This window comes from Ammospiza nelsoni, chromosome 8 (assembly GCF_027579445.1).
Source record: "Ammospiza nelsoni isolate bAmmNel1 chromosome 8, bAmmNel1.pri, whole genome shotgun sequence".
In the NCBI taxonomy this organism is placed as follows: Eukaryota; Metazoa; Chordata; class Aves; order Passeriformes; family Passerellidae; genus Ammospiza; species Ammospiza nelsoni.
In genome coordinates this window covers 10,144,633-10,169,305 of record NC_080640.1, presented here as the reverse complement: position 1 = coordinate 10,169,305, position 24,673 = coordinate 10,144,633, and the positions used below count along the sequence as shown (strand labels likewise).

At 41.6% G+C, this 24,673-nt stretch overlaps 1 protein-coding gene across 1 annotated transcript; it reads right to left on the bottom strand.

Moving 5' to 3' along the window:
* Positions 1-2,693: 2,693 nt before the first annotated feature.
* Positions 2,694-12,507, bottom strand: SMNDC1 (survival motor neuron domain containing 1). The gene is made up of 6 exons (XM_059476723.1): positions 12,387-12,507; positions 11,663-11,782; positions 8,133-8,275; positions 6,139-6,300; positions 5,153-5,306; positions 2,694-4,387 (listed from the first exon to the last, which is right to left on the bottom strand). The coding sequence occupies exons 2-6, from the start codon at positions 11,780-11,782 to the stop codon at positions 4,250-4,252; spliced, it is 717 nt and encodes a 238-aa protein (XP_059332706.1). The 5' UTR covers positions 12,387-12,507; the 3' UTR covers positions 2,694-4,249.
* Between the last annotated feature and the right edge of the window lie 12,166 nt (positions 12,508-24,673).

The window sequence follows — 24,673 nt, the reverse complement described above, 5'->3', positions numbered from 1 at the left end:
CTTCAGCAAGGATTAATTTTGATCTTGAGGGATGTTGCAGCAAAGCAGAATAAGCCATGAAGGAATTTAAAGTATTTTATGGTGGTTTTAATATTGTGGTTTCTAGTTAAAATGTGCACAGGCCTAGGCCATAACTTGGGCTATCAGTGCTCTTGTTAATGCTCCATTCAGCTAAGGTTAGGAAATTCTTTCCATTTAATCCCCTTTCAAAAATATGTCTCAATTAATTGTTTTGGATCTCCTCCTGGAAGGCTTGATGGGGAAATACAAAAACTCTTTCCTATCCCAGAGTGCTGGATAACTGTACGAAATAGTATCCATCACCCCAGGAAATCCCAGTTTCAGCAGGTCAGTCAGACAGGTAAAGTGTAAAATGCAGCTCACTCATATTCCTCAATGATAAAGGCTCTTTGGGAAGTAACAGCACCTTTCAGTCTAAGTGAGAGCAAATCTTTCTTTTTCAATCAGCACCCACTGTGAGAAGGCTTTGCACTTCTGTGCAGACCAAGGAGTCGTTGTGAGGTGAGTTCAGTGTAGAAAGGGAATTGCTTTGCAGAAGGAAGCAATGCAAGTGCTTTTATGTAGCAGAGCCTTTAGCTCAAGACCAGAGCTGGCTTGGGTGGGTGGCACCATCATCCCCATGCAAATGTCCCTCCTTATTTTACTGTCTAAGTGAAAGTTCTTAGAGCCCAGATGAAGATTGAACAAATCACAATGCAAAGAGCAGCACCAGCTCCCAGGCAGCAATCCTTATCTTGGGCCTGACCCAGAAATGTTTTCAGCAACCTCACTCTTCACAGAACTGTTGCAAAGAGAGTGTTCCCAAGACCCTGCCACAGCTGCTGCAGGTGAGCAGAACTTCAAGGGGAAGCAGAGAAGTTTGCTGTAGATTTTGCCTTCTAAAGATCTCCACCCTTGAATTGCAGTCCTCTCAGGTAAAGTCCCTTTTTGTATTTACAAACCTGTGAGACCGAGCAGCTGCATAAATAAGTGACACAGCACTCACTGGCTTTAGGGAAGGCAAAGGAGAAATGGATTGCCATGACCATGAGAATTTCAATTTGCTACTGCTGAGACTTCTAAATACTTAAACTGACTGGGGCAATCTCCTAGATCTGAGTCAGGTTTATGCTGGTTTAATTTCCACAATGGGTTTCAGTTTGCACAGGACTGAGGCTGTGCTCGAGAAGAGGAAACATGCAGCCCATACTGGTCATTTTGCACAGTACCCTTATCTGACAGGCACAAATCTCTTGACAAATATCTCTTCCATCTCCATAGCTTGGGGGGGTTTGCACTCCTTACTTTTACAGTAGCTTTCCCTGTCATTTCAGTGTTTTTAAGTAGTCTCTGGCCATAGCAGGATTTGCTGGCACTGGGGTAGGTAATTTGTGTGCAAAGGCCCAGAGCATGAGTTCCCAGGCTTCTTTTTGTCTAGACCAGTTATTAAAACTGGAAAATAAATTGTAAAAGAACCCCAACCAACCAAAACACCATCAGCCACATTTCAGGTCAACTCAGAATTTGTAATGTAAGAAACTTTTGTGTTTTGGCAATTACCAGCATTGCTTCACACAAGATTTATTTTTATTACATTAATTTCTCAAGCCACTTTACTAAGGCTGTGTTCCAAAGCCAGATTACAATTAACTGGCCCATCCTGCAGATGAGGCAAGAGCATAAAAAATCTTGATGTGCTATAAGGAAAGGCTGTGTGGCCAACACAGCAGTTTTGGTTGGGCAGCTTTTTTTGTTTATAAAAGTTGTTCTCAAGATGTATTCTCTTCATAGATGGGACCACCCCAGGCACATTGTTTCACTTACTCCAGGTAAGGTGTTTCAGGAAAAAGCCAATCAAAACTTTCTTTCAGCACTTCTTTGCAGTGCCCAACAGAAGAGTTGCACCAAAGTTCCTGAGGCAGCCCCATTACAAGAGGTGACAGTAAATTACTCAGTGGAAAGGTACAAGTTTTGCTAAATTTTTTAAAATGTTTAGCTAAAACAACTTGGGCTGAACTGTACCTTGCAGGGCAGGCTCACAGCTCCCACTGTGTTCTGATGACTCACTCTATTGCTCTCCAGAGCTAGTGAACAAATAAATAGCCCTGGGATGGTCTATTGATTGTATTTATTACATTAAAGATAAGCAGATGTAGCTCATGTCAGATGTGGATTGAGCCTTCTTTTCCAAAGACTGTTTTCTGTTAAAAGAACAGGTGGAGCTCAGAATAGGCTTCCTGAAAACTCTAGTTCTGCCTGCTTTAGCATGTGTCAGTTCTGACTTCAAGATGCTCCTTTTGGATAAGTGAAAGGGACACTGTACCACAGCCACCTGTGAAAGACAACAGGTGACCTTCCTCAGCACTGGGCTGTCAGGATGGCACAACTGTCACCTAGTTAATGTCACTGCTGGGACATGTGCTTGTAGCTGCAGGCTGCACTACAAATTTCCTTTCTCAAAAGCAGATTATTTTACTCTTGAGGTGTTTTCTATGCAAAAGAAAATTTAACCCCTCTGCTACCACTGAAGATAAGGAATTAAGTAGCACATACTTTATCTTGCAGTGAGTCTGCTGTACTTCAGAGCCACTTTTGAGTATGACATTCTGTCCCAGCAGATTCTGCTGTACTGACCCCTGTCCTGATTTACCATTATCTTCCCCCCCATGAATAATTCCACTTCAACAAATATATCCAGCAGATTTTAAACACTTTATTTAATAAAAGTTAAACATACAAAACTGAAATTAACACACTTTGTATTCATAAAAATCACCATCTCCCATTACAGGGAGAACCTTTTTCTATGTATGGATTCTAAACTACTGCTTGTAGAGTTTAGCTTGAGTTGTGACTCAGGTAACTGATGGACATTTCCACCAATCAGTGCATCAACAATTGCTGACGTGACCTGATCTAGTTAACAAATTACAAAATGAGCTACATTAACATAATATACAGGGAAATAATGGTCAGGGTTAATGGACAAGACACACGTTTTATTTAATGGGGTAAATAGCTGATGTACTCTTGTCCATTAACTCAGCCCTAGATTTTACAAAAATAATATCTACATTGTATACAGGGCTACCCATTAACTTCTTGAAACACATTACGGGTCCAGAGGTGGCGTCGCTACCGTAAGTGCGAGACAAGGAACAGAGGAAAGCAAATCACAGAGAGTACAAAAATGCAAGAGCTTTTACACGTGGGTTCCTGAAGAAAACTGAAGGGGCTCAGCAGCACTGTAATACAGCTGAAGGTACAATGGACACTAGGGCCAGTCAGTTCTGTAAGGACAGAAACTCCCAGCTAACCTTTACTCACAGCTAACTAAGTGGGATCCAGGCATTCACATCTGCTGTGCTGTGGTTCTCCGTGTCTGAATGGGGGCCCAGGCTGTCACTGCTGTGACTGCCCCAACACACCTACAAGATCCACAAGGGAGGACAGGACAGCTCCTTTCCACAGCACCGGCTCTGACCCCTGGGGATGGGTGGGGACTCTTTAAGTACAGTTCCTCGTCCTATGGTTTTCTGGTTACATTTCAGTAACTTCCTATTATAATTTGATGAGTATTTATAAAACAAACAAAGAAAGAAAAACAATGAACAAGAAACAGCATCTCCTCTGCTGAAATTCAAGTGCAAGAAATTTGGACTGGAATTAAGTCAAATTTATTGTTTCTAGAATGTAAGTGATCATTAGTAATAAAGATCCTATCAGCCCTGTTCTGCCCTCATTTACAGCTGTACAAACTGATCCACAGTGGATTTGTAAGGGAGTTATTTAAACTTCCTTAGCAATTCCATGTGACATGTCAGCTCTCTCCCAGAGCTGCAGCAGCTCTGTAATGTTGAGCATGTCACAGACAGCACCGTGACTACAGAAACCAGGGAGGCTCTTAAGGTGCCATTTTTATACCACCACTTTTTTTGAAGGAAAAAAAAAAACCTTCACTACTGGTATGAATGAAGGATTCAAAGCTGAAGACAAATACTGCTTTGAAAGTAACAGGCAACAGCAGTTCATGAATTCATTAATGTTTACCTGCTACAGAAAGTTTAATGGTTGGGGGTGTTCAAATCAAGAGCTGGAGATTTAAGGCTCAAATCAGCTGAAGCCAAAGTGATGGTGACAAAATGGACTACTCACTATGTGCCAACAAATAATTTACTTTTAGAAAAATATAATGATAAAAAGGTAAGTGTAAAGCCCTGCAGAGATGAAGTTCCACCTTTTCCACCTGTTACTGAGGCATCAGATGCCTGACATTATATTTAGAGGTATCTTGATACTGTGTCATAGGTTTGTCTGCAATTCCACATGTTCCAACGCCAACCTTGCCAGTTACGCTCTCAGGGGAAGCAAAAATACTCCTTTTCACCTGCAAATAAAACAGAAAGCACCATGTCTGAATAATCACCAGCTGGATTTTACAAAAACAAACAAACAAAACAATCATTACCACCTGAGGTGCTTCAGCATTCCCAACTTTTGCCCTACAGATGGGGACACTTTTTAACAGCCAGCCCAGCTGTGACGAGTTGTCACTGAGTGAAGCAATGGGCTGGGAACTTCTGGCACCTCAGTACTGGATGTGATTGTGGTACTGAGGATCTCAGGTCAGGCCAAGAAGGAATAAAATCACCTCTCATAAGGGCATCTCTAATAATTGCTCAAAAGGAAGAGTAAAGTTTTACCACTATGTCTGGCAGCTCTTGGGCAAGCCATGACAGAAATGGAGTAAGACTTAATGTCCTTGCTACCTTTTTTGCCCCACACTTGCTGTTCCAGGGCACGTCCTCAGCACTGTGCCTCCTGGGTCATAAGCACAGCAAGAAGCCAGACTTGGAGGTTCAGAGGGGCCCTCAGGTTCTTGGTTCCAACAAACACCAGCTGGCACCTGATGCAAGCCTCGTTCTCCCAGCCAAGTGAAAGCTCACCCTCTTAGGAGCAGCACTCCTCCAAAACAATCCAGTAAAAGAACAGGCATTTGAAGTGCACAAAATACAAAAATGCACACTTCAGAATCCCAAAGACAGCCAAATACCCATGATGCATCCCTTTAAAAACCACCTCCTTTCTCCCAAGTCATTGCACAGAAGTCTATGCCCTGCTGCTACTCACATACTGACAAAAGTAAACAAACCTGGCCTTTTTTGTTTTTAGAATAGGCTCTGTTGTTAAACTGTTGCCACTTGACTTTCTGGTCCTCTCGTTCCTGTTCAAGTTCTTTAATTCTCTGAGCTTTTTTCAAAGCTTTCTTCTTTTTATACTCTCGTTGCTGGGCTATCATCTCTTTTCTGGAGAAAAGGAAAAACAACAAAAACAAACCCCACATTTCATGTTTGTGCCTCTTCCTGTTACAAACTACAATCTGACTGTAAAACAGACATGCACATTAATCTTCCAGAAGTGTACAGAATTTACAGAAATAAAGCTTGTAAATATTCATCATTTCTAGGAGGTAAAAAAAAATCCCAAAAACCTAAAATTCCAAACCTAATCTTTCCATTAATAAGCATCACCTTACTTATTGATGCATTTGGCATCAAAACAAGCACCAAGCACACCTGAGGAGCCCATGCCAAACACAGCAACCCATGGGACTGGGTGCAGTTCATTTCTGGGGGAAATGGGACCTGTCAGCACTTCCACATTTCAGGAACATCTTGGGTTTGGAAAGTGTGAATAACCCATTGGAGTGAAAAGCCCCAACTTTTCTGGAGGTCTGCAGGACTCTGCCACCAATCAATGGACAGGGATGGAAGGAAAAGGACAGAGATTACTTCAGTGAAGACAAGGAAGTTGAAGGAGTCAATCTATGCCACCACAAATGCAGCATCCTCAGAACAGCCTTTTAGGGAAGGGATCACTGGCTATAACAAACTCTGAAGAACTGTACCTTTTGTTTTTTCCAAAGTAAAAACTCAAAAAGTTTTCAGCCCTTACAAATACCTTCCTGTGTTAGACATGGCAGGATACTAAGTAAATGTAAATTTAAAACAAAAACAAACCAGAAAAACACATATTTCATTAACCAGTTTTTATAGCTGAGGGAGGAAAAAGAAAAAACAACCAACCCAAAACCAACCCACAACTCAGCATTCAGAGTTCCATCTGTGTATTACTCACTTGGACATGGGTTTGTTGCCACTGTCCTCTTTTGCTTTCCTTCCCTCTTCCACAGGCTTGAGGTTGAACAGAGGTGTGACTTCAGCATTGCCATATCCAGCAAATGTCACTGCAGCTGTTCCATTCTCCTCATCTATTTCTTCAATCTCAGCTTCGTAACACCTGTAAAGATATCATGGCTGTAAGCATGTGAGTAAAGCTTTAATACTCAGCCCTTCAACATCTACATCAGCCAGCTAATGCCACTAAGTGAAAAATATGCAGATCCCAGCCTTCATTTTCAGGGATCCCAGCCTTCATTTCAGGAGTAATACACAAATCAAGAGAATATTGTCTTAAGGTCCAAGGGACACAGGTACAAAGACTGGAATCTGCTGCATTTGACCTTTAGCTTCAACAAGCAATGCCCTCACAGCTATCACAACTAATGATTCATGCTGGGGCCAATCTAATCAGCTATCCTGATTTGGTTTTAGTTCTGGCAGGTCATGGGATAGAAAAAAAAAAAAGCTGCATTCACAGAATTAATTGAGGAGTTTTAGAAAATGTCAGCTCAGAAGTGCAAAGTTTTCATTCCATTTTTCTCCGTAAGACAAAGAACTAAGAAAAACTGAAGCTTTCAAAACATTCCCTCTTCAACACTTTAAAGCTTAAAAGCTTTCATGTTGATTTAAAACAGAAATTTTGAAATTTTCACAGTGACCTGTCCATTTAATATTTAAGTGTATGAAACACTACGGTGTTTCATACACGTAAATATGGGAAAAATTTTTAAAAAATTTAAAAAAAGTGACATTTCCAAAAATATTTAAAATAACAGTGTCTAACTTAAGGACAAAAGGATATATCTAGAGCAAACAGAGGAAAAAAATGAAATGTTTCATAGACAGTATTCCAATTAACATTTACTAATTAATTTCTTGTGTGTTTTCAGTGGGCCAACGCATTGAGCTGCATTAGGTGAAACACACAAAAACCCAAAATTCTGGCTAGCTCTTTATGAAACACTGCTCTTAAGAAATGCTGCAACAGGATTTTCTAAAAAAAGCAGAACAATAAAGTCCAATAAGATGCACTTCCATGAACACTCTGACACTCTTCCCCAAGCTCTGATCCCGTAACCAAGGGATCAGACCAAAAACAATGATCCAGTGGGGACCTAAGACTAAGATTCAATTTTTAAGTTCTAACACAAAAACATTTTACTCATTAATAAACAGAAGAACTGTTCACTTTTAGACTAGTTTTCTACTTAAGACATCTAGAGCTATACCAAAATCTTTACATGGCTATTACATTGTTAAGAGAAGCAGGTTCATCCAATAACAGAGCCTCTCTCTAAGTGGTAACAATTGCAATATTGGTCCTGCAATAGCAGTTTTTTTAAAGCTGCAACAGTTACACATTTGCAGTACGAAAAGGAATTTCTAAATGTTTATTTTGAAGTTTATGGAGTCAGAATTTGCTTGGGTTCCCAGAACTACACAGGATAATATATTATACCAAACCCAAAAGGTTGATTAATTCCAAAGTTACATTACATAGTTATTTTATAGCCAAACCCAGCATTTTTAATTAAAAATTGAAAATTAATTTCCAATTAGAGGCCCAAACTGAGATACAGCAAGAATTTTTCTTCATAGTAATCAGTGACACACATATATGAATGCAATGACAAATCAAGAATTACACATCACAAAAGCTTTACAAAAGACTGTCCTAACTGACCAATTATTTCCATCTACCATTTATTACACCAGCAAGTGGTAATTTACAAAAGCTACCCTACTTTTATAAGGTTAGTGAAAAAAAGGGCCCCCATCTCTTTGTTACCTAAAATACTGACCTTTAATAAACAGTCCAAGAACACTTAATACCACATTTATTTCGCAATTTCTTTTTGCTTTTAGTCACCCATGTCAATTCAAACTGAATGAAAGTCTCTTACCATTGAACTATTTCATGTAACTGTTAGAGAAGCTTTCTACACTTACTGTCCATCCTCACTCCATATGGCCATACACCTGTCCCCAACCTTCCAGGAGTGACTGGGCAGGGCGGACGCGGAGCTGTCGGAACTCGCGAGGGTTTCCGAAGGTTGTGTTGAAAGGAGATCTTTGGTTAACTCTATGACTTCCTATAAAAGACAAAAAGCCCACAAAGAATAATTTCTCAAATTCTTCTAACCAAGCATATTTTTACCCCAAGCTTACTGGTTTTGGTTTGATTTTTTTAAGTTACTATATTATATTCATTGCTGACGTATGAATTACACTCACTGTGGTTTTTAATAATTTAATTAAATTTAATTGCTATTGTAGATAAAAATATGTATGGTCCTTACTGTACTGCTGTAAAGCTGCCCATGCCCTCCTCCAAGTTTCAAAAAGTAGCCTATTATTTTTTATAACATTTCTCTCATTGGCTGAACTGCAGCATGCAGAGTCAGGGTGGCAGAGCACCCTCCAAGCTGTGCAGCCCTCTCACTTTGCTAGAAGGCATCCAGGTGCACACTACAGAACTGCCTTCCTTAGGTCATTCTGATAGAAGTGTTTGTTTTTTTCCTAAGCTCCCTGACTTTGAGATTTCAGGTCAGGCCTTCCCCTTGCTAATTCAAGATGACAAAATTTCCCAGTTCCTTTACACATTATTCATTTGCAAGCAGGAGGTTGCAAAACCCTCTACAATTTCCTGTAAAAGTTACATCAAAAACTAAGCAATCAAGACCTCTCTTGGATTTCACCAGGGTTAAAAGTTAAAGGAGACAGCATCTAAAGGGCCATATGAACTTTATATATAATGCAGAGAAACTTTGCTGGCCCTAAAGAAGAAAAATTCTTCAATTCTTTGAGTACCTCAGCATAAACCAGTCACTCTGGCTAAAAAACAGTAAACATCTAAGTCAGGGGAGGGTTACAGAAAGTGTTCAAAGCCTGAACTTCCCTCCCCATTTCACACCTTACTTCAGCTATGAGCATACAAAGACTCAGGAAAATGTAGTAAAGGAGCTGTTCATCATCCCTTAGGAACCTAAAGGTTTGTAAGCCCTTCCCAAGTAAGTTTATGATGTATTCACTTGCAAGCACTTTTATCTGACAAACTATACAACTAACATCAAAGGCCTAACAGTTTGTTTCTGTTGCAGCATGTTGATGTCTGAATTTCCAACAGCTACTAAGTTTTGCTCTCTTCTTTGGAGGAGCTGCTGGCTAATAAGTACTCCAGTGAGCACAATCAGTAGCAACTGTGAGCACAGGAACACACAATTACTTCTACTACTTAGCTGACCATTTTCCTAAAGCATAACAGATTAACATTATCAAGTTACCTAATTTGAGAACATACAGCATTAACCTAATTTTCCCTCCCAGGTGCAAAATCCTAAACTATTCCTTAACATACAGGTAGCTGTATTCTGCAAATCCAGGAGGCATCATGGCTTAAGTATCTCTTCTCAGCAGGTCAAGTACATCACATCAGGCACAAGGCACTCCTGAAAACAAGTGTTTCAGGTATTGCAACTACCAGGAACACCAAACTGTTAACTAATTCTTGCCTCAGAGATGGCTTAGTCTAGAACTTGGATGTGAATAGTTTCAGACAAGACTACCAAGAATTCTCTGAATTTAATAAAGCCCCTTACACACAAGGCTATTAAAATTACCAAACTTTTGGTAAAAATCTTCATCTGATCTCCCCCTACCGTAGTGCTTGGCTCACAAGACAGAGACATTAATTTTACTGCAAGCCATGAGACAGCTCCCAAGTCTTTAAGAGAAGAGATCATTCCAAGAAAATTTCTGAGCAGGACTTGGACTACCACAGCAGCTCAGTGCAGCCAAACAGGTTGAACAGCATGGCTTGGTGCCACATGCCCGTGATAAGGAGGTGTGACTCACAGGGAACACTACTTAGTTTGCCAAGATTTTTGCTGACCAACTGGTCTTCACAAAGCCAGACAGAGCCCTACACTCCAGAGCACAACACCCACAGAGCTCATCTCCAATTACACAAGATGACAGCTGCCATCAAGCCTAGAAAAGGTAACTTTGGTTTTGGGTGCACAGACACTGTCCTAGAAATGTTTTGGTGAACCAAAAAGCAAAAGGCTAAGTACTTCTAACAATTTCTTCTAATAATTTAATCTTGAATAATCTAAGCATACAAAATGCATCAGTATTTATAATAGGAAAAAGATGTTTCAGTAACATAGTAACCATCTTTTTGAACAGACAAAAAGCTGTTTAGTTGGGACACTGATGCATCAAACCCACTCTTACAGCTGTTGGCTTAGTTGGCATATATCAAGTCTGCAAAACATTATGTCATTTTCAAGGTGGAACATACGGATAGCAAACCTTTTGGGGACGAAAGTGTAAAGATCTTCCCCATTCTGTGCAGAAAGCTTTTATTAAAAAGTTTGCAAGTTGTCCTTTCACATCAATGATCTCTGCATATCAAAGCCGAGGTCGTGTTGGTATCGGAAATATCATCCCATATGGGTTTTGCTGTGCATTTTAAAAATATAAAAATATACACATGCTTTTAACAGTGTACAACAGAGCACATTCAGATGATCTATAAAGTGCCTTGTGGGCACAAAGCCTTTGCAGTTTAAAAGGAATTCTAAAGATCACTGTTTGGAGGCACTACTTGTGTTTTGGTTTTGAAGCCCCAATTTATTTCTGCTATTTCCACACAGAGCAGTGGTCACTGAACCTTGCACTGGGTAGTTTTATATATTTTTACACCTGATGGCTAAAGCAATCCACAACAGAAATGAAGCAGCATCTTGCACTCTCATGACAGATTTTAACAGCACTGCTGGGATTTGCTATATGCCAATGCTTATATGCTTATATGAACAAGAATCTAAAAGACCACTCATATATTTAAAATTAGGCTGGTGGCCTTCCTGTCACTAAACCACATTCCAAGGACCAGAAACTGGTTTTAGCTGTTAGGAACACACTATGCTCTTGTGACAAATGAAAAACACAACTCCTTTCCTTTCTTATATAGAAACACAATCAAGACTCAGATCACAAGGAATACAGAACTACACCCCAAAGCTTTAAACACTGCAAATGCATTTAATGAGTAAGCAGGTTCTGGATCAAGTTATTTGAGATCTCACTAAGAACATCATGGTAAGCTAAACCAAGAGGCTTCAGCACTAGTAAAAACAACAAAAAAATAATGACTTTGAGAAATGCTTCAGGGAAAAAAATTTAAACCCAGTACACAGTAAAGACAGCACTGGAATATCTTTCACCTCTCTGGCTAAAGTTTATAGAAAATGAATTCGCTGTATAAATTAGTACATCTTTTTTAATAATAAAAAAAAAATTAAAATAGGCCATACTTTGGGTTTTTCCAAACTAAGCCTACCATGACTATATCAAGCTATGTGGAATGAAACTAATCAGCCCACCAAGTGTCTGTTTTTGTTGCAGGACAAGTATTTAGGCAAGTTAAACACTTGTAAAAGACCCTGATGTTTCACCTACCCTCAAGTTCTCACCTGTAAGTCTTTCTTCAGTTTCAGTAAATCCTCATTGTCTGCATTGCCAGATAAGGCAGCCTCGACTTGCTGGAGCTGAGCTTTGTAGCTGGCCAACTGCTTAGCAAGGTCTTCTGACATCTACAAGGAACACACACACATACCAAAACCCCACATCAAAACAACGGCTTTGCTGCTTGTGTGGTCCAAGTGAGGTGAAATAACAACAACAAAAAAAGCTGTTACTAACGTGTTACAAACACAGCTCATTAAGTTTCAATGATGAGTATTTGTTCAGTAATTTGACTAGAGATCCCCGCTCATTTAATTTTTGTGCAGTCCCGGCTGCTCTCAAGAGAATTGCGAGGAACAGAGGGCACAAACACGTGTCCGTGCACGGGGCACAGGCACGGCTCACACACAGCGTGAGAGCAGCGGGGCCTCCGGCAAACCTCGCACCTCCCCGGCCCCTTAGAAAACGAACGCACGTCCCAGCAAACCCCGCGCACGGCGGTGCGTGCCCTGCGGGTGCCGCACACAGCGAGCCTCACACCGAAATCCCCCGCGGGCCCCGAGCACAGGGCCCTGCCGGGGCTCGGAGCGGCGCGGGAGAACAGACGGGCCTGGGCCTGCCCTGGCGCGGGCCCTGCCCAGGCCCAGGCCGGGCCCGGCCCAGGCCCCGGGCCGCTCAGAGCGGGCAGGGGCGCATCGCGCGGGGCCGGCAGGGCCCATCCGGCGCTCTCACCTCGGCGGTGCGGGGTGCGGGCCGTGCCCGGGCCGGGAGCTCCGCTCGGGGTCCCGTCAGGCCGCGGCCGCTGCGCTCCGGCTCCTTCCGCCGCCGCAGCCGGCCTGGGGGGGGCAGGGGCGGGGCCTCGGCCGGCGCGCGCCGGAGCTCGCGAGAGCGGTCACGTGTGCCACGGGCCCGCGAGCGCGTCACGCGGCCGGCGCGTCACGTGGCAGGACGCCCCGCCCACAGCCCCGTGAGGGGGCGGGGCCGCGGCTGAGGGGGCGGCTGGGAGCCGGGGGTGGGCGGTGCCGGGAATTTAAAATTCCTCCTTCAGCGCGGTGTGCGGCTCGGCTCCGGGAACCACGGCAAATTTGTGTTCTGTGGGGTTCGGCTGCGGGAACCGCAGCAGATTTGTGCTACAGCAGCACACGGTTCCAGGGACCGTGGCAGGTTTGTACTGTCCGTGCACACGTTGCTGCACAGGACCAGAGTCCCTGACCCTGCCTGGACCCAGGGGCTTTGCTCCCTCACATCTTTGTTCCTGACAATAGCAAGTGTAGCAACACCCTCTGGCTGCTTACGTGGTTATCAGAACCGCGCAAAACTTACTGCCAGGCAGCTTAGGAGAGAGTAAGTTTTTCAATAATCGTCCTGCTGAGGAGAAAAGCTCAGTGGCTTCTTCAAGCCCGTCACAGGGAAAAAATATATATTTTTGGTGGAAAGCCAGTGATTAATTTGGCTGTGAGCCAGGCAAATTAAGCAGATGCCCAAAAATTTTCTTCATATTAGCAGGAGGATCAGTGTCTCCTGCAAACATCCTGCCCCTCGTGGTCACAGGCACACGGTGCTGCACAGGAAGCTGACTCCACTCATTGGATTTGTTTATTTGTTATGAGGAAAATATATCTACTGTGTTCTATGGCACTTGGTGTATGTCCTCTGAGGATATCCTGACCCTGAATGAAACACATTTCTGTATCTTGGTGTATGATTTGATAATTAAAATGCAGAAATTACTGGACTCTCTTCAGGGATTATTGATGAGACCAAGTGTAACAATGAAAATAGCAGCAACATTTTGGTGTTTTCATTTTTATGCAATTATAAACTAGAAATAGTTAAGGAAACATTTTCTGATAAGACTTTGCAGACGTATCAGCAACTGTTGAAATGCATACAAATTTCTTGATACAGAGCAATCCTAATGACTTTGTGAGCATACCTATCCATTAAAATGGGCATTAGTACTATCAGTTTCAACTTCACATTTCAGGACAAGAAATCTGTGCTGTATCTGTAGGACCAAGAGGGACTGAGAAGGCATCCACGGTCCAGCTATCTCCAAAGGCAGCAACAGCAAAAAGGAAATAACTTCTGTGGTTGCAGCAGCAGGACAAGCATAAAGAGGCATTTTATTTCTATAAAATGTTTGATGAGAGTTAATACTGAAGTAGATTTATGGTTATATAGTAGAGTATGTACTTTATAGTAGAGTATGGAGTTTTATGTAGTCTGCAGACATATAAAAAGAGGCACCAACATTATAAGATTATATAGACTATATAATGCTATATATAGGAAAACAAGCCAGATCTTGAAATGACTGATATTTAATTACTACTAATTGAAAATTCTCATTAATTGCATCCTTAACACTGGATTTATCTTCACCTAGAGACCTTTTTTCTGTCTTTGACTAAAGAAGCTCTTTTACACTATACTGAGAAAAAACAGTGCAAGGAGAACATCTTCCTGCTGTCTTACAGATTACACTCTTTTAAAATATGTTTTATCGTTCATTAAATGTTTGCTGCTTGGACAGATACATGCATAGCAGCACATTGCCATTACCTATACCAATACATACAACTTAGAGAAAAAAAAAAAAAAAAAAAGGCAACTTAATTGCCTTTTACCAAAAGAGAATGGCCCGGCCGGGTGGGAAGGCGAGGTTTGCGGTGCCGGGGGTGGCTGGGCACGCCTTGGAAGGAAGGGGTACCTACGAACCAAGGCAAACTGATGCGCGGCTGGGAGAGGCGCTGGCACAGCCCCGCTCGGCTCGGCCAGGAGGTGGTGGTGTTTAACCGGCTGCTCGGGAAACAGCTCTGCTCCACAATTCCGCCTCCTTTTCACAGACTGCTGCGTGATTTTTATGGCTAGATAATGGGAACATATATAGGAAGTTGTTTTTGAAGGCAACTTGGGCTATGCAGTCTTTTGGAACATGGATGTGCTTTGGTAAATAAGTACACTTAAATCCTCAACACTCTGCATTAAATCTTGAAGCACTTAAGGATCAGAAATCTGAGTGCTGAGCAGCAACCAATGCTTTGAAGATGTTATTATGTCAAAATGATTTAATGTCCTGTTTTTCAGCTTTGTATGGATGTGTCGTTGTGCTCAGCACAGAGACCTAGCCACTAGCCAAAAACTGGCATCTGCAAATAAACCAGTCTGTCCTCATGACAGAAATTGCATCCCAAGTCTAGGCCAGAATGGAGACTCTGAATCTTTTTAGGCTTTTCTGGTAGGCTGCCTGCATGGCAGGCATTGTTCTGTCAGTGGGGCAGTATGTCAATCTTGAAAGTTATTGGCATATTAATTTGGATTAAAAAAATATTGTATTAATATTTCAATTTTTAGGATTGCTTTCCTGAAGGTTTTTTTGTTCAGTTGTCCTGTGCCTCTAAGGAAAAATTGCTTTATTTTAGGGGGAAGGGATTACTATTTGTCATTATAAGCAGAACTGTCAACTTTGTCCATAGATGCAATTATGCAATATTTCCCATTACGAGGCATTTTGTTGTGGTTGCTTCTGCAAAATTTATTTCTACCCTTGATTGTGTTTTTTTTTTCTGCACCAGCTGTTTGAGTCTGGCTGAACTTAGCAGTTCAAAGCTTGGCTCTTATAAAACCAAGTTATAGAAAGAAATTCTGCTTTCCCAGGCACTTGATTAAAATACACACTTACACTGGTGAGAGGTTCAAGTGCCTCTTTGCTGTAAAGCGTGGGCTGAACATTTCTCAGGGAAGTTCTGTGTGTTTTGAGTCTCCATTTTTTGCCTTTTTACTCTCCTGAAATTTGGCCTAATGGTCAGATTTTTCAGTGCCTGCTTACACAGAAGTTTGTGTGGAAGGGAAGTTGGGTAGTGTATGCATTCCTGAAGATAATTTGACTCTTTGCAGCCCAGGTAATCAATACAAACTGTAGTGCTAAGCAAAGAAATTGAGAGTTCAAACATGTTCTGTCCTCTGAATTACTGCAGAAATGATTCCCATTGCTGAAAAAGGCACAGTGACTAAAACTGAGGAGGAAAAGTGAATCAGAACTCAATGAAGAGTAAGATCCAGGGTGGGGCAACATAGCAATAAGAAGAAAATATCAGAATTAGAAAGAATGGACTGAAAACTTGCATCCTTCATGATGTCATCCATTTCAGAGGGATTTGAGGCTCTTGGATTTCCATTCCCTTGCAACTGACAGCTTGTGGGAATGCCAGCTTAGGTGGGAAATGACAGCCTGCCAGTGTGATTGTTCACTGGCACACACAGCAGGTCCCTTTGCTGGGTCCTGATCTGGCCTACACAACACAGACTGCCAGATGGGATCTGCAGCTTTGTGTGAGCCTTTGGTTGGGAGCAATATTCCAAGTCTTTCTCTGAGGCAACTCTGCCATCTGTGTCAGGGGGCTCAGCCCTGGAGGCCTGGGCACTGCAGGAGAAGGCAGCTGGACGTGCTGGTTCTTCTTCTAGGGGTGTAGGAATTGTGTTCCTGAGACTCCTCACATCCAGAAGGTGTTTGAGAGGCAGGAATGCTGAGAAGATAAGGGAAGTTTGGAAAGTAGGGAGGAAGGGCCATGGCAGAGGGTAGAGGAGCCTGGGAGCATTAGGAGAAGAGCTGAAGCAGCAAGCCAGCAGTGTGGGAGGTTTGGGAAGCAGGAACTTGAGGTTAGCATGGGAACAGCGTGGGGGTGTTTTGGTTAGTGCGTGGGGCGGGACCTGGGAAGGAAGGAACAAGATGGACTGCTGGGATGGAGTGTGGGGCTGCTGAGGGGAGAGGAGACCCAGGTCCTGCCCAGTGAGGGCAGACAAGCAGGAGGGTTCTGTATGCACAGGGAGAGCACACGAAAGGAGAGGGAAGGGATACGAGGTGCAGCTGGCAGCAGGGATGACTGTGTGTGTTCTCCCCAGGGCAGGGCTGCTGCCAGCTGTGTGCCACGCTCTGCCTGGGGATTGTGGCAGCTGGATAGCATCCTCCCACCACGAGCTGTGTGGCCTTGGGTGCTGCTGAGCTGCTCTGCTGTGGCCCACAGCTGCAGCTCCCTGCCAGCAGTCAGTCCTTGGTGGTCCACCCCATGGGAGCTGCACAGGCCTGGTCTGAGCACTGTTCAGAACAGGGGATTTACAGTAACCAAAATGTGCAGTTAAAAATAGGCACTTGTTTGTGGGTCCTGTGTTGCTGTTTGCTGAATTTTAAAGGAAAGTGAGCTGAAAGAAGAGAAAGAGATCCTTGCAAGAACTGGGTTTATTCTCCTGTGTAGGAGTATCTACATATTGTGAGTGAGGTAGTTCTGTATGGAACAAAAGCTTAGAGTGTAACTTAGAGCTGATTGTCCCATGGGACTTGTAGTTGAGAACTGACCATAAAAGCTCTGATTCATCTGGAGGTAACTTTGCTGCCACAGGGGCATGGTTAGATTGCTTTTAGGAACTGTCATACATTCCTAGGTTTTGAAAGTTCATAGCATCTTCACTTGGAAGAGCTGCCACTCCTGATCAGTGTTACTTAGGGAATATGAGTAGTTTTGAGGGTAGTCAAAAATAGGAAGAGATTTGAAAAAGTGTTACTTAGTTATAAAAATGGTTTTGATTATTTTCTGCCTCTTCTGAAGTTAACATCAAAATATTAATTAGTCACATGGACACCTTTGTACCTCTGTACCTCTTGTTTCTTTGCCCTCCTTTAGAACAAGGGGTAATACAGATACCTTATGTTGTAGAAATGAACAATTAAAAAATGCTGCCACGTAGTACTGAGGAAAACCAAATGAAATCCAGTGAGAAAATGAAGAATTCTCTTTCTAAATAGAATTCAAGGAGTCCATGGCAAATAGTGAGATCTACTGATGCAGAAACAGGTTATGATTAGCTGATATAAGAGCAGTGTCAAGGACTACTGTAGTCTGGCTTTGTCATGCCACATTGTACTTCCATCCTGTGAACCTAGAAGTTGCCAGCAGCTAACGTTTTTGTTTCTGATCTATGATAAGTTTATTTTTGCTAACTGTAGTGTACATGAACCTTTAAAAAGGTTAACTATGCCATAGTAGCTGTAGAGAGAATTCACATGCACTGATGTAATATAAACAACATGTACAATTTACATAAAATGCAAAATATGTGCATCACTGTTCCAAACTTTTCCATCATTCATTCTACCGACAGACTTTCAGACACATTTTCCTGAAGTGAGAGGATTTCTGGAGCGTGCACGTAGTGGTGAGAGATGGCATTCACCCATCCTAGTGCATGAAGGAACTTGTTAAACATTCCTTCTACAGCATGTTAGTCACTACTTGAGCAGCAAGACTGCTTTCATGTGGTTTAGCATCCTGTTCCTGGTAATCAGAGTTTTTGGTAATCAGAGAGTGCTGTCTTACATCCTACAGCTGATCCAACACTTAGAGAAACTGGAAACGCCTCTAAAGATGTTTCCTTTGAAAATGAAACTGAAATGTCTCCTACAGAAATTGTCTTGCATGTCATTACAGTAATTTACAGATGAAGTCAGATTGGATCCTTGGCCAGCAAATGGCACTTTGCAGAGGCTGCTGATAAAAGAAGAGTATATCAGATGGGCATTTAGAACTATTTTTATCAATGTTCCTATTTATATGTCATTTGAAAGCAAAAATAGTGGAGCTACTGGTGGATATTTCTTTAAATGCTAAACTTAATAAAAACGTATTGTGGCATCCATCTTAATAGGAAACCAAGATAACAGGTTGCCTAGGGTATAGTAAGATACCAATTTAGAGATATAGCAAGGATTCTTTTTTACACAGAGATGTCAACACTAAGTTTGGGCTCTGGGATAATTTTTACTCATTGTATATTGGCTAAAAATCTATGGGAGGGGTTTGATTGGATTCTTTAAAAAAAATTTCTTTCAAGTTTCATCTTGCACTGCCTAAGTGCAGTGCTGTCTACATCTTTTAGTTACAAAGAGAAAAAGCTGCAGTTAATGTGTTGTGCTGTTTCATGCACTGAAATGAGGATTTCCATGAGGATTTTCATTGCTTGTGCTATACTTCCTATGTGAGAAAGTTTCAGTTCTTTGGTGTAGTTATCAATCTGAAGTCTTTGCAAAGTTTTAGATCTCCAGGAACATTTAGCACTTTGCTTGTGCTTTGTTCACTCAGGGACAGACAATGGATTAGGTCCCCTGCAATTATGGGGATGTTTGTCCTCATCTTGGTCAATCCTATTCACATAATTTGGTGAGAGGGTGTAATATGCTGTCTAATGGAATTTGAGCCTGTACTGTTACCAGCAGAGAGAGCTTAAACAAAAAAGCAACCGATGTCCAGGGGAACAAGGTGACGTTTTTTGTCAGTGACCATTATAATGGGTATGACTTGATATTATTGCACTATCTTTTCAAGGAGGCAATGTGCCTGTAACATGAATTATTGAGATGCATATGCTTTCCTCTGAATTTTGAGTTTGATGCACAGGCAGGGATGTACTGAACTATTTCAAGAGAGGTGCAGGCAAGACTATGGGCAGACAAATACCTGTTCTTCCTGTGTTTGGAAGGAGAATTTGATCTGTAGTTTTTACATGAGTATGAGAAGTCACGGTGGTTTACAGCATACATGAGGATGGACAGCTAACCAGCTAAAGTGAAACAGAAATCTTCTCAGTTTGAGGGCTTGGTGGGTTTTCAAGTTTGGGGTTTTTTTAGGCATTGGTTTCAAAATTGCCAAGGGATTTGCCAGTCAGGCATATAAACATGAAAACCTAAATATAGATCCAAACTGCTGAAAGTAGTGCTGATCCATAGATTTTATCTAGAGACAGATGACTTATGTATCTAACTTCTTTTCCCTTTTCTATCCTTCCTCCCACACCTGATGAAACTATTTAGACTTGCAATGTTGGAAGGCCACATACCTGAAGCAGCGGTGGGCTTGTTGAAACACCATTTTCCGGTATTAGTTTTATAGATCCAGAGATGACTAATAAGGAAGTTTCTTCATTCAGTATTCATGGATGACCAATTTTTGCTAGCATGAGGAACAAAGCTGGTATGAGAAGGTCATGTTGCCCAGGGAGCAATTCAAATCTCCAGAGTGAGTCATGACATTGGTATCTTAAGACACAGAGAGAAAACATGGTGCAAAACTCAAACAAGGACATTTTTTTCTTCTGCCTTTTTAATTTTTTTGAGATATATCCTGGCAGACTTATTTCACTAGCACTCCTGGTGTCAGTATTTCTAGACTTAGGGCATTTATTTGGGGTCTCCACCTCCCTTTTATTGTAATAGCATGAAGATGGTAGCTGCCTGGTTTAATCAGAAATATGACATAAGAAATACTACTGGCATAAATTCAGATGAGTTTTCATAGTACATTTCTCCTTTTTTAGTTACTTTGGTGATTTGAATATACTTGTTTCCTTTGGCAGGCACAGCACAATTACCATATCAAATTATTGCATATCCTGAAATCATACTGATAATGTTAGTGGTCTAAAGGCAGTAAATGCACCCCTAGATGTGATGCACCTCAGCAGGTCTGCTCTGTATCAGAAACTCCTCTACAGCAGAGTTGTTGTGTACATGGACCACAGTTTTCTGCACATCCTCTCCCAGGATCACTGCTGAAGTCAGAAGGGCAGGATATTTGCAGCTGGCAAAGCTTTTAGTGGCATCTTCAATTAAGTCAGTGAATCTCTCCTAATTCCATTTCCTGCTGCACTAAAAACTCCCTACCAGTAGATGATGATGCTTTTCAAACCATGATATCATATTAGAAGTTTAATCTGGATTATATGTAAATTAACAAAATCAAAGTTCAATAAAATCTAGGCTTGGTTTCAGACTAATGTAAAACAAGGCAAAATTAGGCTATGATATAATTTTAAGGCTAGCCTTGAGGGAGATCTTGTCAGGAACTGTGGTGCAAATTGGTTGAAGTATTAGATCAGCTATGTTAATACTTTTTTTTCAGTGAAACCACTTGGGAAACAATCTTCCTTCTCTTTGGGGCATCTGTATGGATGTGAGCAGGGAAACATTATTGGCTTTGAAACTTTAAATCACTGTGAACTAGTCCTGTCATCAGTTGTATTAATAATACAAGTTATTTTAGTACAGAGTGTTTGGTAGGTATTGATTTACTTCTTTTTCAGAACTTGTCAAGCTTTCAGGCAATATATTTACATTTACAGGGTATTAAAGAACTCTCTGTCAAGGCCCAAATAAGCTTCTATAAAAATGTGTTGATTTGAGAAATTTTTGAAAAGTTCCAATTTGTCTATTGGAGAAATTGTAGGAAGCAAGGAGGAAAATTTTGTCATAAGTAGATGTCAGTCTCCTTAGCACAGAAACAGGAAGAGAGGAAGGAGAATGCAGAATAATAGAAGGAAGGAAACTAGGCATGGTTTAACCTACAGGTGAAAGTTAACAATTTGTGTTCTGCTGCAGGAAGAAATGCAAAACTGACCCAATGTTTAGCACACACCCAATGGACATGCTAAGCTACATAAAATGTATAGTCACCTCAAAAAAACCAGAACTGTTTCATGGAGCTGTTTATTTTCATTAGACAAATTGACCTCTATATTTGTATTCAAACTATAAACAATACAAGCCAGCATGGAGCAGCTTCACTGTGGTTTGCTTCTGTGTAAAAATGTATTCAGCAGTGATTCTAAGTTTATTTAGGTGCTAATTCTGTAATAACATAGCCCTTAAGTGCAGTTTTAATAATTTTTACTTTACAATTCTATTTTTTCAATGTTTTTTCATTAAGATAGACAACTTTCACTTGAAGAAACTTCAAGAGTGTCTGTAGTTCACTTGGATGGGGTCAAGCCTCTGAGATGTAGAAAGATGTAGACATCTCCTGGGCAGAATGTGAGTAGCCTGTTTGGAAAGCAGCAACATTCACACAGGGAGCAGGAGCATGTGGGCACCAGTGCAAGGGCTCTCCATGTCTAAATTCAACACTTGTCTGAAAACTGGAGGTAAGGTGCAGAAACACAACTGTCTTAGGGTTCAAAGGCTGCTTACACACTTTAGCCATTTAGGAATCCTGCATTTCTGGTTTTATACAGCTGGTCCAGTGAGCAGGTTTGATCTTCCTTTTGCTTCATCTGAGCCTGTCAAAACATAAGACGTGCAGCCAACTTGTGCATGCACCCATGTTCGGACTCTGCTCAAGCTTGTGAGGAAAGGTAGCAGAGATGCCCTGTATTTGTTTGGTGATCCAATGAAGGCAGTTATTTACAGCTCTCAGCTCTCATGGAAGAGCCAGGCTTTGCCAGGTTAGATCCTTCAGGCAGAGGATTTTTAGGGATTACATGCAGAGGGTGACTTGGAACCTGGATGCCTGAGATATTGGTAGGGCTTTTATTCTGTCAGGGATTTGCAGTTAAACCCTGGGCTAAGTTATTTACCTCTTGTCCCTGCCCACCAGGGGCAGAGTGGGAACACAGTGGGTAGAAGCTCACAGGCACAGAAGCACTGCCAGTTGCTCAGGCTTCTCTGCTGGAGCACATAATGAAAGGAGTGTGCTGGGTCGCTCAGCTAAGTCATTTCTTTACCCATTGTTGCCTGAAATAGCGTCAAGCGAGCGTGACGCACGCTGCGCTCTGCCCAGGCCCACAGAACATATGTTGGTGTACGGGCTGGGAGCCCTCCATTCCTCTGTTCCTCATCCCCACCCGGCCTTCCCCAGTGCCTGCTGGCACTCTGGCCCTCCTCTTCCAGGCTGTGGTGATGTGGAGGCAGTGACAGAGCAAGGCTCCTGAAGCACACATCTTCAGAGAGCTGCTGCTCACAGGAGAAATTAATATACATCAGGTAAATCTGCGGCTGTAAATGAAACCTTGGGACTCTTCCTCAGCCGTGACTAATCCTGTGCGCACTGTGACTCAGCTGGTGAAGCATTTATCAGGAGAGCTCCCAGAGCACTCAGCTATATGCCTGTAAATAAAAATATCTTGTTTTCTTGTAGCAAACAGAATCATTGAACCTAATTTCATCGCCTCTTCCTTACTCCAACAAAAATAAGCCACTATAAATGTTTATAGCCATGCAAGAGAGGAAACATCATTGATAGTAAACACGCTGCCTTAAATTCACATGTGTTTAGCTCCTGATTTCCACGTTCAAAATCTTAAAGCTCTGGAACCTGACTGACTCCAAATTATTTTGTGAAAACGTGCTTTTGGTCTGCTTTGTGGTTTATGAGCTGCATGGTGATGAAACCAGATGTAATTCATCAAGTTTATATTATGGGTAACCTGTGTATGTTGGCTGAGGTTACTTAGAAGAGACTGTGAAGCTCACAGGTTTTTTTGAGGGACATGGAAACAGAACTTAAAATAAGTATATTATTCATAGTTTGGTTACCCCACCAAAAAAAAACCCTGCTAATTTCTAGGCTGAATCCAAACTTGACATCTGATTTATCACAAATTCCTGTAAAGCTGTTAGGTTTATTATACTTTCCCATATTTCATTGTGGTTTTGTTGACTTTTTGGCTAAGTCAACCCCTCAAATCATAAGTGCAAATTTTCTTTCTCATTTTAGCTCAGTTGTAGCATTTACTGCAAATTGTTATTTAAGCCTACATCTTGAGCTTTGGAATTGTTTTGTTGTTTATAAACTGCACCTGCCCCAAGATCTTTGTGCATAAAATGTAGCAACCTCTGCTCCCAGTACATTTACTGGGAGTATTGCTGTCAGTGCAGCAGCCCTGATTGTAATAAGGATGCTTTTTTTACAACTCTTAAAACCCTAAAGTGTGGCATTGTCACCTTTCATGTCAACTAATACTGCTAAACCTGTTTATTGTATTACTTTGTATTCTGCTGGAGTCCAGCATCTTTTTTGCTCATTCTCATTCTTACTCATTCTTTCATGACAAACTTTTCTTCTTTGAATACAATCAAAGTCTTCAGAAACTGAGCATTTTCAATGTTTTAGATAAATGTTTTGTTCACTATCATATGGCTGGCTTTGGAGAGTCTGTTTAAGAGAACCTTTAAATCAAATATGTCCCAAATAACCCATTTTCTTGCTGTTTGAAATCAGGAATAGGCAAACAGCAGCTGAGTACAAAAGTTGTGTTTGAGCTTTGAGGGCTGCTATAAAAACAGTATTTCACATGTTCTGCATTTTTCCTGTTTTTTAAGTTATGGGTAGCATGAGTGGATAGAAACAACTTCAATTTATATGGTGATAAAATTGCTTGCTGTGAAAATGTAATTACTTGAAAATATCTCAGTCATGCTTCTCAGTTGTGCTTCTCACTTTTGTTGGAGGCACTGAATCAAGCTATTGGGCAGGGTATGATTAATTGATCCTGGAAAACAAAACATCTCAGGGTGTCTCTTCATTATTTAGACTATTTGTCCTTAGGTCATCTGGATTATTCCAGCTGGAATATGCAGTAGGTAAAATTTTACAGTGGGAGCCTTTTGCTAAATGTGAAACAGATGGGAGAATCCTAGCCTGCATCTCAGTGGGCAGGAATTTGTGTGTAAAAACTGCATCAATTTTGTCAGACCACCTTACAGGCAACAAATAGTTCCAGGGCTAAAGCTGGTAGATGGAGTTATACCAATGCTTAATGTAATCCTTAGATATAATGCACCTCTCTGTGTTTCCTTGTAACATCTTGCCTGAAATCAGCCTAGTTCTGTCTAGCAAAACGACTTCATTTCTTAGACTTGTTCTTGCTGTAGATTTGTGTCATCAGGTAAGTACCCACATGGCACTTGGCATGAGAATGTCCTTGCAAATTAGAAACGCACCTGCAAATCCATTTTAGAGATGCTGAAATATCTCACTGCATGAAGGTGACATGTATTCAATCAATTTAGCATATTTCAAAGCCAAGAAAATGCAATTGCAGGTTCTTTCTTCTTTTTGTGGTGTTCCTGCCAAGGAGCCCAGCTGGGTGAGTTTTGGAAGATGGCACAGTGACACCTTGGGGTCTCTCTGCAGTGTGCCTGCCACACACACCTTGCTTGTCAGTTCTTCCCCCCCACCCCTCAATAGCAGTTG